This window comes from Natrix helvetica, assembly GCF_964273705.1.
Source record: "Natrix helvetica genome assembly, chromosome: 1".
NCBI classification, from domain to species: Eukaryota; Metazoa; Chordata; class Lepidosauria; order Squamata; family Natricidae; genus Natrix; species Natrix helvetica.
Window position 1 is genome coordinate 70,405,755 of NC_138548.1, and position 15,657 is coordinate 70,421,411.

Here is a 15,657-nt window from a genome sequence, read left to right on the forward strand (position 1 = left end):
TCAGGAGACTGTGAGTTCTAATCCAACCTTAGTCATGAAAACTGGAAGAGTGACTTTGGGCCAGACACTGTCCCTCGACCCACAACTTCAGACAACTAGCCAATCAGTCAATGTTGCAATCAAAGTTTCATGTTTTATTACAACTAATGGTTTGATTGATCTGAAAAAAAATAGAAGACTCTGGCTACCGCCACCCACCCATCTGATTAGTATACAGGTAGTCCTTGACTTATTATCACGAGACCAAAAATTCTGTTGCTAAGCGAGACATTTGTTAAGTGAGTTTTGCCCCATTTTGTGACCTTTCTTGCCACAATTGTTAAGTGAATCACTGCAGTTGTTAAATTAGTTAGGTGGTTGTTAAGTGAATCTGCCTTTCCCCTTGATTTTGCTTGTTAGAAGGTTAGAATTGAGGACAACTGTCATAAATATGAGTCAGTTGCCTGAATTTTGATCACGTGACCACAGGGATGCCACAATGGTCCTAAGTGTGGGAAATGGTCATAAGTCACTACGAATTGTTATAAGTAGATATTTATCTCTATAACAGTGTCATATGGTAAATAATTAATAAGGATATAGTCAGTTCTCACAGTGGCCAACCATCTGCCCAAGGAAGCCCAACAGGACCCGGTTTATATTAGGTTTACCTGCTCTAGCCTGTACACATGTCTGCTTAGTGTACTTGCATCCCATTTCATAGAGGGGAAAAATGAGGCTGCCAATCAAAAAAACAACAACCCCCACAGGAAATCTCAGCAGCAAAGGAATGGCTCTTGGCTTGTAGGCAAAGCTTCAAGTCCTCTTCTTCCTTTGCTGGTTTTGGTCATTGCTCTGTTTCCCTCCAGCCACAAAAGCAACAGCATTCCAAGGCAGCCAAAGGTCCCTGGCAGCGTCCAGCCACTCTCCCGCCTGCCCTTCGCTCTTGCTGCGGGGATGAGGCCTGTCTGGCAGCAAGCGGACTTTGGAAAGCTGCAGGCATTCCTGAGGTGCTGGTTCGGCCTGCTCTTGCTATTCTCTCTGGAAGGGAAGCAGGGCATGGCTGAGCACAGGGGACTCTGGGACCATCACAAAAGGGGGAGAGGAGCGGGAGGTGGAGGAAGAGGAGGGAGACAGGCTCGTCTCGGCACACCCCCCCTTAGACGGCTTATAAAATCGCGACGGACCAGCCCCGTTAGAGCAAAAGCCGGGGGCGGGGGGCAAAAGGAGGGCCCGTGCCCTCGGGCTGAGAGTCGTTGCTTTCCCCCCACAGGCATCTCGGGCGCAGAGAAGGAAAGGCGGCAACCGACCGTTCCTCTCTCCCTTAGAAACCGAAGGGGCCACAACGATGGTGCAAAGCGAGGACAGAAGGGGCGGGGAGCTGGCAGCACTCTTCCAGAGCGCCTTGCAGCCGGCGTTGCTGCTTTCTTGCGCCCTCCTGCTGTACTTCTGGGAGCGCAAGCGCTCCGCGGCTCCGGGGAAGCGTCTTCCCGGCCCCGTCGGGTGGCCGCTGGTCGGCAACGCCCTGCAGCTGGGTCGCCTGCCCCACCTCACCTTTTGCGAGCTGGCCGAGCGCTACGGCGACGTCTTCCAGCTCCGCCTGGGCTTACGCTCCATCGTGGTGCTCAACGGCGAGGCGACCATCCGGCAGGCGCTAGTGCAGCAAGGCGGCCCCTTCGCGGGCAGACCCGATTTCCCCTCTTTCCGGATGGTCTCCGGCGGGAAGAGCGTGGCTTTCGGGCGCTACACGGAGCGCTGGCGAGCGCAGCGGCGGGTGGCGCAGGCCACGCTGCGCGCTTTCTCGACGGCCAACGCGCCCAGCAAGCGACTCTTCGAGCAGCACGTGACGGCCGAGGCGCAGGAGCTCATCGACGGGCTGGCGAGGCTGAGCCAGGGCGGCCTTTACGTCAACCCGCTGTCGCTGCTGACCGTGGCCAACGCCAATGTGATGTGCGCCCTTTGCTTCGGGCAACGCTACAGCCACGCCGACGGCGAGTTCCGCGCGCTGCTGGGCAGGAACGACCGCTTCGGGCAGACGGTGGCGGCGGGCAGCTTGGTGGACGTACTGCCCTGGCTCCTCTACTTTCCCAACCCGGTGCGCAGCGTCTTCCGCGACTTCCAGGCTATCAACCTGGAAATGCTGGAGTTCGTGCGCGCCAAGGTGGCGCAGCACCGGCTGACTTTCCAGCCCGGCTCCTCTCCCCGTCACATTAGCGACGCCATCCTGGGCCTCATGGAGCACGGCCCCGGGGGCAAAGAAGGGCCCCTCGGGGACTACGCGGAAAGCACGCTGACCGATCTCTTCGGCGCCGGTCAGGACACCACGTCGGCTGCTCTGGCTTGGCTGGTGCTGCTGCTTCTGAAACACCCGCAGCTGCGAAAGCAGTTGCAGGCCGACCTGGACCGCGTGGTGGGTCGCGAGCGGCTTCCGACGGCCGACGATCGCGCCTCCCTGCCTCGCCTGGAAGCCTTTCTCTACGAGACGCTGCGCTACAGCAGTTTAGTTCCCGTCACCATCCCGCACGCCACCACCGCCGAGGTGTGCCTGGGCGGCTTCCACATCCCCGAGGGCACCGTGATCTTCGTCAACCAATGGTCCGTCAACCACGATCGGGCCCGCTGGAAAGACCCGCACATTTTTGACCCGACCCGGTTCTTGGACGTCCAGCAGGAGACTTTCGACCGGGACCTTGCTTGCCGCGTCTTGATCTTCTCGATGGGCAAAAGGCGCTGCATCGGGGATCAGCTCGCCAAGCTGCAGCTCTTCCTCTTCATGGCCATCCTTTTGCACCAGTGCGACCTGACGGCTAATCCATCCGAAGAGATAAGGGTGGACTGCGAGCACGGGCTGGTTCTCAGGCCCCACCCCTACACCTTGTCGGTGACCAGGCGAAGTACTTCCCGGGCCGAGGAGGACAGGAGCCAGAGGAACACCGACATCACCTGCCCTTCTTAGCGCCAGTGCGCTACCCGCGACCTGCTTTGTAGAACCGTTTTTAACTCTGCAATAAGCGCCCTGGCGGGAGAGGCGGGCGAACTGTTGCCTTTCCTTGACTTACATTTCTGAAATCAGCGTCTTTACTTATTTCTGTGCCTTTACCAGCAGCGGGAACTCAGACATAGCAAGTCCTCTGTCAAAGGAAATTTTAGTTGGGCTCCTTCCACCCTCTCCTCAATTAACGTGTGTCCCCTTCTCTATATCCTAAAAAAAGCCTTCTCAGTGCTGGCCGCTTGCTGTGCTCAACTGCAACTGCTTCACTATGAGCTGTGGGGAGGCTGCAAATTTGATTTACAAATAAATAGCAATGTAGACAATACTTTTTTACTCTCCTTTATCCCTTGTCCTACTCTAAGCTTGGATAGAGAATAAGATAGGAAATTAATTGTATGCATTCCTTTTCCTGCCCGAAATATCACACATGCAGAATTTTCTTCCATACAATCCAGCCATGTCTTCATCCGTGTTTTGGAAAAAAAAATCATGAGTAGAAAGACCCAAGCTTAAATGATTGTTCAGTTCATACAGTAGGAGGAGAATCGATTTAATCCACTCTTCGCCTTCTGCAAGTGATTGCAGGGATTGAGGAAAGAATATAGGTTAACTGGATCTGTTGGAGTTGGGCAACAAATAAATTTGGATAAATAACTGATATTAGAATTGAATTCTATAGTGGAAGGATGTTCATTCAGATTCATTGCTTGAAGTGTGAGTAGAAACTGCAGGTATTCCTCAACTTACAACAGTTTACTTAATGACTGTGCAGTTACAACAGCATTGAAAAAAGTGACTTATGACCGGTTCTCACACTTATGACTACTGCAGCATCCCCACGGTCACATGATTTACATTTGGATGCTTGACAACTGACACGTTTATGACAATTGCAGTCTCACAGAGTCGCACAATCATCTTTTGTGACTTTCTGACAAAGTCAGTGGGGAAACCAAATTCACTTAACAACCGTGTTACTAATTTAGCAACTGCAATGATTCACTTAACAAATGTGGCAAGAAAAGTTGTAAAGTAGGGCAAAACTCACTTAACTGTCTTGCTTAGTAATTAAAATGTGGGCTCAATTGTGGTCATAAGCCAAGGATGTCTATTCTTATAGAGACTAGAGAAAGGACTATGGTAGAGTATATCTAAGGTAAGATATTGCCCTAATTCATATACCATACACACATTGGTTTGTTTTCTTTTGGTTTAACATTTGTGAACCAGCAGATCATGGTTTATTCAAAGTATGGTTAAACCATGGTATATAATAGGCATTCAGTTACAAAGTTGAGATGCAAATGAGTTAGGAATTATTTTAGAGTAGGTAGACCAGTGGTCCATGAGAAAATTTTGATGGTCCGGAGAAAAATTATTTGCATTTTTTATATTGCACTAAATACTAAATGAATTTTAAAAATCATGAATTTAAAAATTCATATTAGTGATCCATGGAATTTAAAATTATGAATTTAGTGGTCCCTGAGGTTGGAAAGGTTGGTGACCCCTGAGTTACACCATCATTTATTATCTGTCTAACTGGGACTTGGAGAACTGTTGTAGCCTGAAAGCTAATATGCATATATACAACACTTATGCCTGCTGTGCTTGCCCTCATGGTCCAAACAGTGCTAATTCAACATTTGGAATGTTCCAAGCTTAAATCTAAGCAACCCACTAACCAATTTTACCAAAGTTCTGACTCTACTTCCCCTTTCTTACATATATTCAAAGCTAAGTGAAGAAAACCGTAAAAGCTTTTTGTCTGTTAGAGGAATTATCTAGATCCTGGAACAAGTCCTAATGCTTCAAGTGAGACTCTACTCAAATGGAAATGTGCAATTTGTAAATTACCAATGTAAGAATTTCATTTAGAGTCCAAGCACAATTATCCTATTAATTCCTCCCCTTCAGTTTTAGAAGAAGCCTTACTTAAGGCAGCTTACAATAAAAGAATTAAGCATAAATTTGTAATAGAAATAATACCAGATAAAATTGTATTCTTTTCTTCCAGTAATAGAAGTCAATAAAAAGCTTAACAAATCTAACCTCACTAAAGTTGGTCACTTCAGAGACTACTGGTGGGAATAACATGGTGTAGAATGTTGCAATGACTTGAACGTACTAGCTCAAGCACTACTAGCTCTAGCAGAAAACCACAGGACTCTGTTGTTCTTTGGAGCCACTCCAATAACAATTCTCTGAGCAATTGGATCTGCCGAACTCTGGAACCTGCCTGTCAATGTCTTTTTCCCCCCCCCAGGCAGTTGCAGAGACATTGATGCGTCCCAGGCTGTTGCTCTGTGATGATAATGTGTCTTGAGTCAACTCTGGAGCTACCACTGGAGAGAACATCTGTGTCCTTTTCACATCGGAGAAATTAGGAATTGGAATCTAACATGTCGGAGGCATTTTTGGCATGCAAATCATAATATGATAAAAGTCTGGCAGCCTAATGATCATAAAGTGAAACTACATTTCCTTTTAAAAGGTCAAATGGAATACTAATATCAGTCTTTACTTCAGATAGAATATCACAGAGACTGATTAGTTAGAAGTGTCTAAACAAACACATCCTTCCAAAATACTGAAGTGGAATTGGCATTTCCTGAACAATATTTTACTCTGCTCGTTTTCTTCAAATGAATCTTGCATATATTTTGTAAAAAATGATCCTTAGCAGAGTATGTTCAGGGAAATGGTTGAAACACTTCGATGCAAAATGATCCTGCAATTAATGTATACAGGCAAATGCTGAAATCATCATAATTTTATTAACACATATCCCTGCCAGAGTGGCTGAAACTGGAGGAAAGGGACTGCTTTTGTCTGAATACTTCATTTCTGAAGAACAACAAAAATCCCTGATGGTTTCAAAGCAAGAATAAAAGCTGAATAAAGGAATCTTTTAGCACTAAGTTCCAGAAAACAAACTTGACACCTATTGAAAAGTTTGTAACTGAACTCTTATTATCAGTGTACAAATTCTACATGGGAATTTAGCCAAGGGTGGGCTTCAAAAATTTTAGCAAGGGGTTCTCTGCCTGGTTACTGGATGGGCGTGGCCATGACATGACCTAGTCCTGCACCATGGGGGTGGGGAGTGGCGTTTTCACCTTCCCCACCCTCCTGAGGCTTTCCTCAAGCCTCCAGGAGGGTGAAAACAGCCTCCCCAGGCTCTGTAGGCCCTCTGGAGACCAGAAAAGGACCTGTTTCCAGTCTTCCTGAGCTTCCAGTAGGCCTGTTTTTCACCCTCCCCAAGCCTCTGCGCAGGCCCTGCACTTACCTGCATCCAAAACAGGCTGCGTGGGGACTCCTGGAAAGAGGAGGGAGGGGTGGGTGGGGTCAGCCAGGAGTGGGATTTGAGAGTTCTCTGAACTGCACAGAATTTTAGCTAGAGGTTCTCCCAAACCCCAGCAGCCCACCCCTGAATTTAGCTCATAAATACACGTTCTGTTATGGAAAATAAAGCAGTGGTCACTTTTGCAAAAGTACATAACATCATCCAACGAAGAAATGATGAAGAAATAAAAATTAAGTGGCAAGAGTGATCAGGCAGAAATTATACATTAGGATCTCTTAAAAACCCTGTGCTTCAAAAGACTTGAAGAAACGCAGGTTTAGTCTTTGGAAAAAAAATAAAGTGTTATTGGCTTGTAACAGGTCAGGTGGAATTTTTAAAATGCTCGTTTGTTAGAAATACCACCACCCAAAGTAAACTGGAAAAGTTGGTGGGGGGAAAACAGTGAATAGAATAGAAACAATGTCAGTCTCATGACTGGTTTATTAGCTCAAGCTGTATTCCAAGGCACCATGATTTACAATGAAATCTAAGTTTTAAAAATTAAGCTATTACAGTATACTTCCTCCATCTTCACTCAATTCTTCCTCCTTCTTCACTGAAATTTCGTACTGCCCAGGGTTGGGTCAGAACTGGGATTCGGTACCCCTAACAGCTTCACAGCTTGGGATAGCTGAAAAAATAAATTGCAGAAGACGACCCAATGGTGAGTGCACCTATCCGGCCCTTTACGATAAAATCCAAACTCCAAGTGCCAGAAACGGCAGTGGAAGGGGAACTTCTAGAAATACTTTTACATTTTTCTATCTTGAATTATAAGGAAAATGTTTGGCATAATCAACAACTTCCGTAAGAAACTCAAGACCCACCTGTTCCGGCTAGCAGGCCTAGCCTAATCGGAATCATAAGTACAATCTATTACTGCCCTTCCTGGATGGCTTTTTAATATTGTAAATTTTGGGGTTTTAATTTGGTTTTAGACTGTTTTTAACTTGAAATGAGTTTGGGTATTTCACAGACCGTATGTTTATGTTGGTTGTCTAATGTTTTGTTGTTCTTGCTTTGTTGTTTTATTTGTACTGCCTGTACACCGCCCCGAGTCCCTGCGGGGAGAGGGGGGCGGTATATAAATTTAATAAATTTGACCTAGTTATCTGCAGGATCGCATCCTACCACACTCGTCCCTGCGACCTATCCGCTCACACAGGGAGGGGCTCCTCCTGGTGCCGTCCGCTAGGCAATGCCAGCGGGCGACACCTAGGAGTAGGTCCTTCTCTGTGATGGGCCCAACCCTCTGGAACGACCTCCCCCCGGATATTCGAACTACCACTGACCTCCGTTCCTTCCGTCAAAAGTTAAAGACTCACCTATTTCAATCAGCTGGCTTGGCACTTTCTTAGTTTTACCTCCCGGGGATTTATTTTAATTGGGTTTGGGGTTTTAATTGGGATGTTTTTAGGTATTTATTTCTTGTACAGTCTATCTCCCCCTCTAATGTATTTTAAATGTATTTTATTGTTATGTCTGTATTTTATGCACTGACTGTACACCGCCCCGAGTCCCTTTTTGGGAGAGGGGGCGGTTTAAAAATCTAAGAAATAAAATAAATAAATAAATAAAACTCAAAACTCAAACTGAGTAGCTTATGGCCTATAGCAGGGGTGTCAAACTGGCAGCCCGCGGACCAGATGCGTCATGGGCAGGCTATGCCCACCCCAGCTCCATGAATGAGAAAAACATAACAAAACATCATGTGATGGCAATGTGATGGTACAAGTTTGATACCCGTGGTCTATAGGATAGCTCTAGCTGGTGCAATACTTATAATGATTTATGTGCAAATATTCCTCAGCTCACCATAAAGTCATCCATTATTCTGAAAACTCTAGAACTACCACTCTGTGCCATGTTTGTATAGAGTGCACAGTTCTGACTAATCAAGATGGGATATTGTTCTGTTATGGAGAAAGAGGAAGGTTTTATTATTTGTTGTTAATTATGGATATAAATAATGAGAACAGTTTTGAAATCACATTGGTTGTTTATATATCTTAATCAAGTCACATTTTGTTGTTCAAAAGATGGTTTTTTTAAGGAAGTCCGAAGGAAAATCAATGAAAGTAACATCTTCCTTTGTCTATAGAGATTCTCAGTCATCCAGGTCATAGTTGTCCCAAAAGTGCTTTTTTAAGAGGCAACTGGATTTTCTAGTTTTTCTTTGAAGACGTTTCACTTCTGATGAGAAGCTTCTTGATTGAAGAAAAACCAGAAAGCCCAATTGCCTCTTGAAAAAGCACCTTTGGGATAATAACTTTCTTCTTCCAATGCAAATATTCTGTGAATAGAACCCCATACATTGGACCTTGGGATCCAAGATACAATCGCATATAGAATAAACAATGAACATACTTTTAGTGCGTTTACTTTTATTTCAATTAAAATTGTGTTGAAATTTAAATTACTTTACAGTCAATTCATGTATTAGCTTTTTTTAAAGCACAAAAGTACAATCAGGATTTTTTTATGGAGACTTTTTTGCTCTCTTGAAAGAGATTCAAAGGAAATATTTCAATGTCAGTAATTCAGTATGTTTTTTTCTATTATTATTTTCACCTTAATTTTTCAGTGCATGCAGTGGGGAGGCAGTGCATTTGTAAAGTATTCCCGCCCTTAATTTCACAGTTAATCAGCAAAATTAGTCACATGTCCATATGTTGTTTTCCTGACATAAGGCTGCTCAAAATACACCTTCTAAAGAAAAAGAACCAATGCTTTTCCAAGCACCTTTGAACAAAGGTTACCCTCCTCTGTAATTGCATCCCATTCAAGATACTTAATTACACAGGCATCTTTTGAGATTTGGAATAGTAATTAAAACATTATTCTCAAAGCAAAGGAGTGGATAGAATTATAAGAAAAAGTTCCTTGCATTAATGCAAAATTATGTAGACACTGTAGCCTGAAAAACATATCAAGCCTTTTCTTCCAGCTGTCAAACCTCTAAACTAATTCCACCTGACTACATCTTCTCCAATGCAGTTATTCTTCGGGGAAAGGCTGGCGTCTTAACTACACACAGAAAGCAATCAGTGGGCAATATTCTGCCTACACAACAAGTGTTGAATTTAGTCATACCAAATGTCTTCTTTTAATCAAAAATATCACCCATTCATCACTGTTGACTAGATCTAGAAGTTGACACTTATAAAGAAGATAGTTTGCCAATCCAGATTCAAGGATTGATACTTTTAATATCCTAATCTCATTGCCTTTACTGTTGTGACAGTTACTTTAGAATCCATCCTACATTAGTTTGGTTGTATGCAATGTTAAAATATTTGTAAGGCAGTCCAAAAGTATTGTATAACACAAATGCTTTCACACATTTGTAAATTAATGTCAACAAATATGGAATCATTCATTCTAATTCAGAAGAATTCATATGGAATGTCAAAATGTGGCAAAACCAGCAAAGTATACTTCAGTGCAGTGCAAACCCATACATATTAACTCACTGGGAAGTCTGAATGAGTCTACACATGGGTAGTAGGATATAGCACTGCAGCTATCTAATATAGGGTTTTATTTTCATTTTTTATCAATGCTTTTTAGTCTTTTCTAAAAAGTACTCAAAGGCAACACTTTTGGTCATTAGCTAAATTCTCACATTTTTATACTTAAAATGTAAACTGTATTTCAATGAATTAGAAAAGGAGCCACAGTTCATCCACTGTCATGATTCCCAAAGAACTAACCTGGGAATGTTTGACAAAATGTAACTCAGAGACTGCAGAACACAGAAAATCTATATGAAAATTTTAAAGGTGAAATCAGGAATTCTTTAGTTGCAGTCTGCAGCCTGCTGCTAGTCCTGGAGTCTTTTGGCTTAAAGGCAAAGATAATCAAGATTATCTATAACCAAGGATGGTTTCTAAGGATTGAGGATGGAGTCTGTTTATGAAACCTGGCTGTAAGTCTCTGACCAACTACAACACCATTATTTTTCTCTAAATGTTTGCCTGCTACATGAAGTTTTCCCAAGCGCTTTGTCTCAGGCTATGACTAATTATTACAATGTCATATTAATTTTGATAATGAGCTTGGTTCTAAAATGGTATTAAAATAGAGAGCCGATGCTTTGACATAAAACATTTAAACAACTTGCCACTCCAATAATATTCGGTGCACAAACATGTACCAGTAGACTGGTCAACTACTTACAAAAGTCAAATGTCAGAAATCTGCGTGTTCACTTTGGCTACAATCTTTAAAGCAGAAGGAGCAGTTAATTAACTGCCATCACAAACCAGTCAGTTATATAAAATGATATAAAACATCAAGTTATACAATGAGATATAAGTTCTCCTAAGTCAAAACAGAAAAATAAGCATTGGAAATTATGGAAGTGACGAAGTTACATCTCAAAACTCAATTCTAACATAGAATAAAAATGCTAAATAAATGTAGAGTTATGAAAGCAAATATTAACAAAGCTAATTGACATTGGCAAAGGGTGCTTCTTCTCTGCAAACAAGGCCACAGATTTCACAAGAGATTCGTCAGATCAATATTTCTTAACCACAGTGACTTTAAGAGGTAAATTCAACTCTCAGAATTCTCCAGCCAACATGTTGGCTGGGGAATTCTGAAAATACCTCTTAAAACTTCCTAGGTGGAGAAACATTGCTTAGATGAACAGCTGAGTGATTCAATCAGAATAAAATTTCTGCATCAAACTTGCTTCTGCACATTTTGAACTAATACTGAAATGATTTACATGAAAAAGCAATAAAGTATAGGTATTTTTCTTTCTCCTTGGCAAAGGCAAGTTTCTTTGCCCTTAGAACATGCCACATATTTAATTTTGTAAGACTTCAAATTGAATATACTCTACACCTCGTTATAATATAAAAAGAAACCAAGGTACAAAAACATGATATGTTCCACAAGGAATTTCTCCTCCACCCAACAAAATGAGGAAATCAACAATAGCTTGCTATATAGAAGCCTGCATGGGAAAAGAAGTTGGGGGAGTTTGGTCTCACATTACCAGGGTAAAATATTAACAGTGCCAGTAAATATGTGTTTTTAAAATATGAATTATTACATTAGGGATTCATATGTCTTATAAAAATATTTATATATTATACTTCTTCCGTTTAACTTTGGGAGCTCCACTAAACAATGTATAGGTCATTATTGAAGATATGTAAGTAAGTCCACCAGCTAAGAAGCTAGCAGCAAATTTTAACACCTGGTCATATAAACATTACACTACTCCCTCTGCAAAAATTTTATAAGATTTTATAATTTTAGCAGCATCACATTTCTTTGTAATCTAAATGAAACTTGGGCTTTACATTGTTGGTTTGGAAGCATAAGTACTTATAAGATAGGTTCTAGATATTTTTGGTTACAAACTGAAGAAACAGGGAAAACCCATTATTTTGGACTGAAATATTGCTTTTTTGTTCCACATTATTTTGTAAAATTATAAAAAGCAATATAAGGGTAATGGAATGTCCATCTTTATGAGAAGGGATCAAATTCTTGCAAGTTGTCTCTGATCTCATCGTACAGAAATGTCCAACATGGCAGATGGTATTAAACCTCACTGTAATAATATAGCTATCGTTATTATGAAATGATGGTTTCAAAAATATCTGCCAAAAATCAAAGTACATATAGAAAACAGTTATATTGCATTCTGGAAAATTGTTTGGTCTACAACAAGTGGAAACCCACTGGTTAACATAATTCCATCTCATATTCACTGATGTTATCTATGTTACACACGTCTCTGACACAATTCAGCTTATTAGCTTATAGAATCTCTTCATATATATGTGGTCCCTCTCTTTAAAAAAAAATTTTTTTCAATATAATTTTCTTTCCATGCTGTACACTGGAATAGACATATGATCCCCAGAATTGCAGATAATGTACTTTCTTTGCAATCCGGGGGTGGGGGGAGGAATGCATTGGTATGTATTTTTTTAAGCCCTGCAATTGAAGCAAATTCTTCTTTTTTGTGTTGTGTTTAACAGTGTTTAATTGTTCTTTCTAGCAGTAATGTTATTTCTTTTGAAAAATATTTAAGAACTAGAAGGAGGACCGCTCAGTCTCTGGACATGCTGCCAGATGGGCGCTCTGGGCTATTCCAAGAAAGGACAGCACACCAGGCCCCATCCTTTGCCCTGTCAACTAGTAAACAAACATTAATAAAGTATTTGAACATAAAAAGATTAATAGGTTTGCACTTCAACTGAATATTTTCCATTATTTGTTATGATGGATAATACCTCTAATTTCCTGAATAATAACCTAATTTAGTTTGCATTCTTACTTTTATATTATTAAACCACACCTAAAGTTGCATTTTATAAGTCACATGGAAAAGTATGGGTAATTTTACCATGTCACTCCCTCAACTTTTCAAATATTTGTGTCATATGCCACACATATTTTTATACATAAAACCAATAAAGCATCTTAAATAATAGCAGACATAGGAATTAATATATTATTCAGCAAAGATAATCAATTTCCCGAAAAGGCCATGATCTATTTGTTCATCCCACATTAGATACAACTCAGGCAATATATTAACAATCTTTCCTGATATTTCTTTAGGTTGAAACAATAACTGAAGAAACTCAGAGCTCTGATACTAGGAGAAGGGAAAAATCAAAGAATTTCCTACCTTTTTTTTTTCTTCAGTCAGTGGCATTCCAAACTACTTTTTGCTCTTTAAGAGCAAAATATAGTATAAGCACCCAACAGATGTTTCAAATAACATGAACAAAGCACTTAGGAGCCCCTATAAGGAGTAGTTTGATCAAAAACAAGTGGATGGGATGCTGTATTGCTATAAATAATTCTACATGTTTTATGACGCTATATCAATTTTCCCAGAAATTGTTGGAAAAACCGTATGTGCTGGAGATTTCTGGATGGGTATTACTCCAAAGGCAGCATGGAAAAAATACTAATGGATTTGCCAACATTTATTCTACAAATAGGTAAACACAGGCGTTAATTAGGATTGTCTTATTTTGTGATAAGGGAGAGAGCTGAATTACATTTCTGTAACTATTTTGTATTGCTGGCTACGATCTTTGAGAAAGAAATGGTGAAATTGTAGTTTCCTTTTTTCCCCCACTGTGTGGTTTGTTTTGAAGCCTAGTGTGAGCCATAGTGAGATTATTTTTATACTGGAATTTTCTTCACTGCTTATTGTAAGACGGGAATATTTAAGATTCCTTAGTCAGCAGAAATTGCTTGCATCTCTTCCATTTCTCTGCTGCCTTCTGCATCCTGAAGAATGGGAGAGAAACATTTATGAATGAATGCTAGGAAGAAATTTATGATTAATTTTATGAGTCATGCGGTCCTGAGGATTAGATTTCTTTCCCCAGCTTCCTAGCTACATACCAGGTAGAATAGGGTTTCCCAAACTATGAACTGTATCTCCCCTGAGATGGTGCAGACAGAATTTAGAGATGGGGTGAAGAACTTTGGATTGTTTGTTGCTGAACAATGTTTCAATGTTCATTTATGTTCATGTTTGGAGTTTTAGAGAAGGTGTGTACATCAAGATTACATTAAAGGGAGGTGTGATGGCTGATGGTTTAGGAACTTCTGATGTAGAAGAATCCTGAATAGCTGAATTCTATTTGTTTCTCAATCTTTTACGTTATGCAAGAGAGGAAAAGCCTTTCTGCCATTGTCTGAGTACATATCTAATCTACAATTGATTAACAAATCTTCAAAAATGTATCACATCATATATGAGGAAATACTAATTCCAATAACAAATTTTATTTGGTATCTACCAAATTCAGATTGTTTCTTTTTGTATTTTATGATATCAATTTCCAAAATGCACAGCAGCTTTCTTATTAGATGTTCAGTCTCTATCTTTTTTTTAAAAAATGCGTGTGTACAGATAGTCCTTGCTTAATGACCGTTTGTTTAACGATCATTCAAAGTTACAACAGCTTTGGAAAGGCTGCTTCATAACTTGTAAAACACTTCTGACAGTCGCAAAATCTGACACTAGCGCATGCACAGTCATGTGATTGCAAACTGGGTGCTTGGCAGCTTGTTCACACTGTTGCCAAACTCCCTCCAATTGCCATTTGCAATCTTCTCTGTTGGCTTCCCCAGAAAGTCAGTGGAGAAGCCAGCAGGGAAGGTTGTAAGCTGCTGCCACCTGGTTTCAGAGGGCTGGCTGAAAGAGCTTCCTGCAGATCCTCAGCAGAAATACAAAGAGGCACGGAGCTTAAAATCTTTCTCTCCCAGCCTCTACAGAGCTTTCCACAGATGCAAGGAGAGAAGGACCCCAAACATTACCCACTGGGATAGCTGATCTAGATGGAAAAGAAAAGAATATCTACAATAGTATTAACATACAGTAGTCTGTATATATAGATGTATATATGATAGGGACACAATGGCAGAGTGGCTAAGATGCTGAGCTTGTCGAACAGAAAGGTCGACAGCTCAGCTGTTCGAGTCCCTAGCCCTGTGTAATGGAGTGAGCTCCCTAGAGTTGGGAACAAGTAGCACATATGTGTGAGGGGAATCTTTATCTTTACCTTTACAGTAGTCTGAGAAGAGCCAGATTTTGGAAATACTGCAGAAGTGATAGGCTCATTGTAAGAGAAAAAAAGACTAAAATGTCACAAACTGTCCCAAGTAAGGCAGGGAGTGAGGGACAGGCTAGAACTGAAAAAGGCAATTTATAATTCATGGAAGACCATTTCAGGGATGATAAGATTTTGTAGGACTCCCTCTCTACCCACCTATGAAGACTGTCCACAAGCAGATAAATTTTGCTGACAGTGCTTTTAAGGTGGAAGTGAAAAAGTCCACTGCAGATATTCAGGAGAAATAAGAAATCTTTTCCTGAGAAATGTTTCAATTGTTACAATTACATCCCATTTGCCCTTTCTCCAGAAGAACATTTTTTCTTAGATCTGGAAGGTTTTGTATTTCTCCCAGAGGGAGCAATAGGAAGAGAAAAGTACAATTAAAAAGGAAACATTCAGCCAAGTGGCGAATAGGGGAAGGGGCCTCCACTGACGTGAAGTAATCAGACCAAAGGGCATAGCACTTCTTCTAACGTTTCCTTTCTTTTCTTTTCCTCACCATCTCTCATCCCAGTGGATTGCTCTGTAAACCCTTAACTGTTTTCAAAAATGAATAAAAACTGCTACCTCTTTTGTGATAACTGGCAACTGTGAAGCCAGAGTAAACCAATGCGCAGCTTTAGAATTATCCCCCAGCTCCTTGTAGCACTGTAAAAGGAGGAAAAGAGAAAATCAAAACAACGGGATATTTTCCTTTTTTGCAGCTAATAAGAAATAGGTTTACTTGT

General features: G+C 41.2%; 2 protein-coding genes across 2 annotated transcripts in view; one reads left to right on the forward strand and one right to left on the reverse strand.

Annotated features, from left to right (window-relative positions):
• Window positions 1-1,204: 1,204 nt before the first annotated feature.
• LOC309383657 (cytochrome P450 1B1-like) lies at window positions 1,205-4,018 on the forward strand. The gene has a single exon (XM_081936454.1). The coding sequence runs from the start codon at window positions 1,328-1,330 to the stop codon at window positions 2,933-2,935; it is 1,608 nt and encodes a 535-aa protein (XP_081792580.1). The 5' UTR covers window positions 1,205-1,327; the 3' UTR covers window positions 2,936-4,018.
• A 4,666-nt stretch (window positions 4,019-8,684) lies between these two features.
• The window catches only part of RMDN3 (regulator of microtubule dynamics 3), a 36,556-nt gene continuing 29,583 nt past the window's right edge, over window positions 8,685-15,657 (reverse strand). The window contains exons 12-13 of the mRNA XM_081937061.1: window positions 15,497-15,577; window positions 8,685-13,592 (exon numbers count right to left, since the gene is read on the reverse strand). Of these exons, the coding sequence (XP_081793187.1) occupies window positions 13,539-13,592; window positions 15,497-15,577 (135 nt within the window). The 3' untranslated portion in view covers window positions 8,685-13,538. The remainder of the gene's footprint in view (window positions 13,593-15,496; window positions 15,578-15,657) is intronic.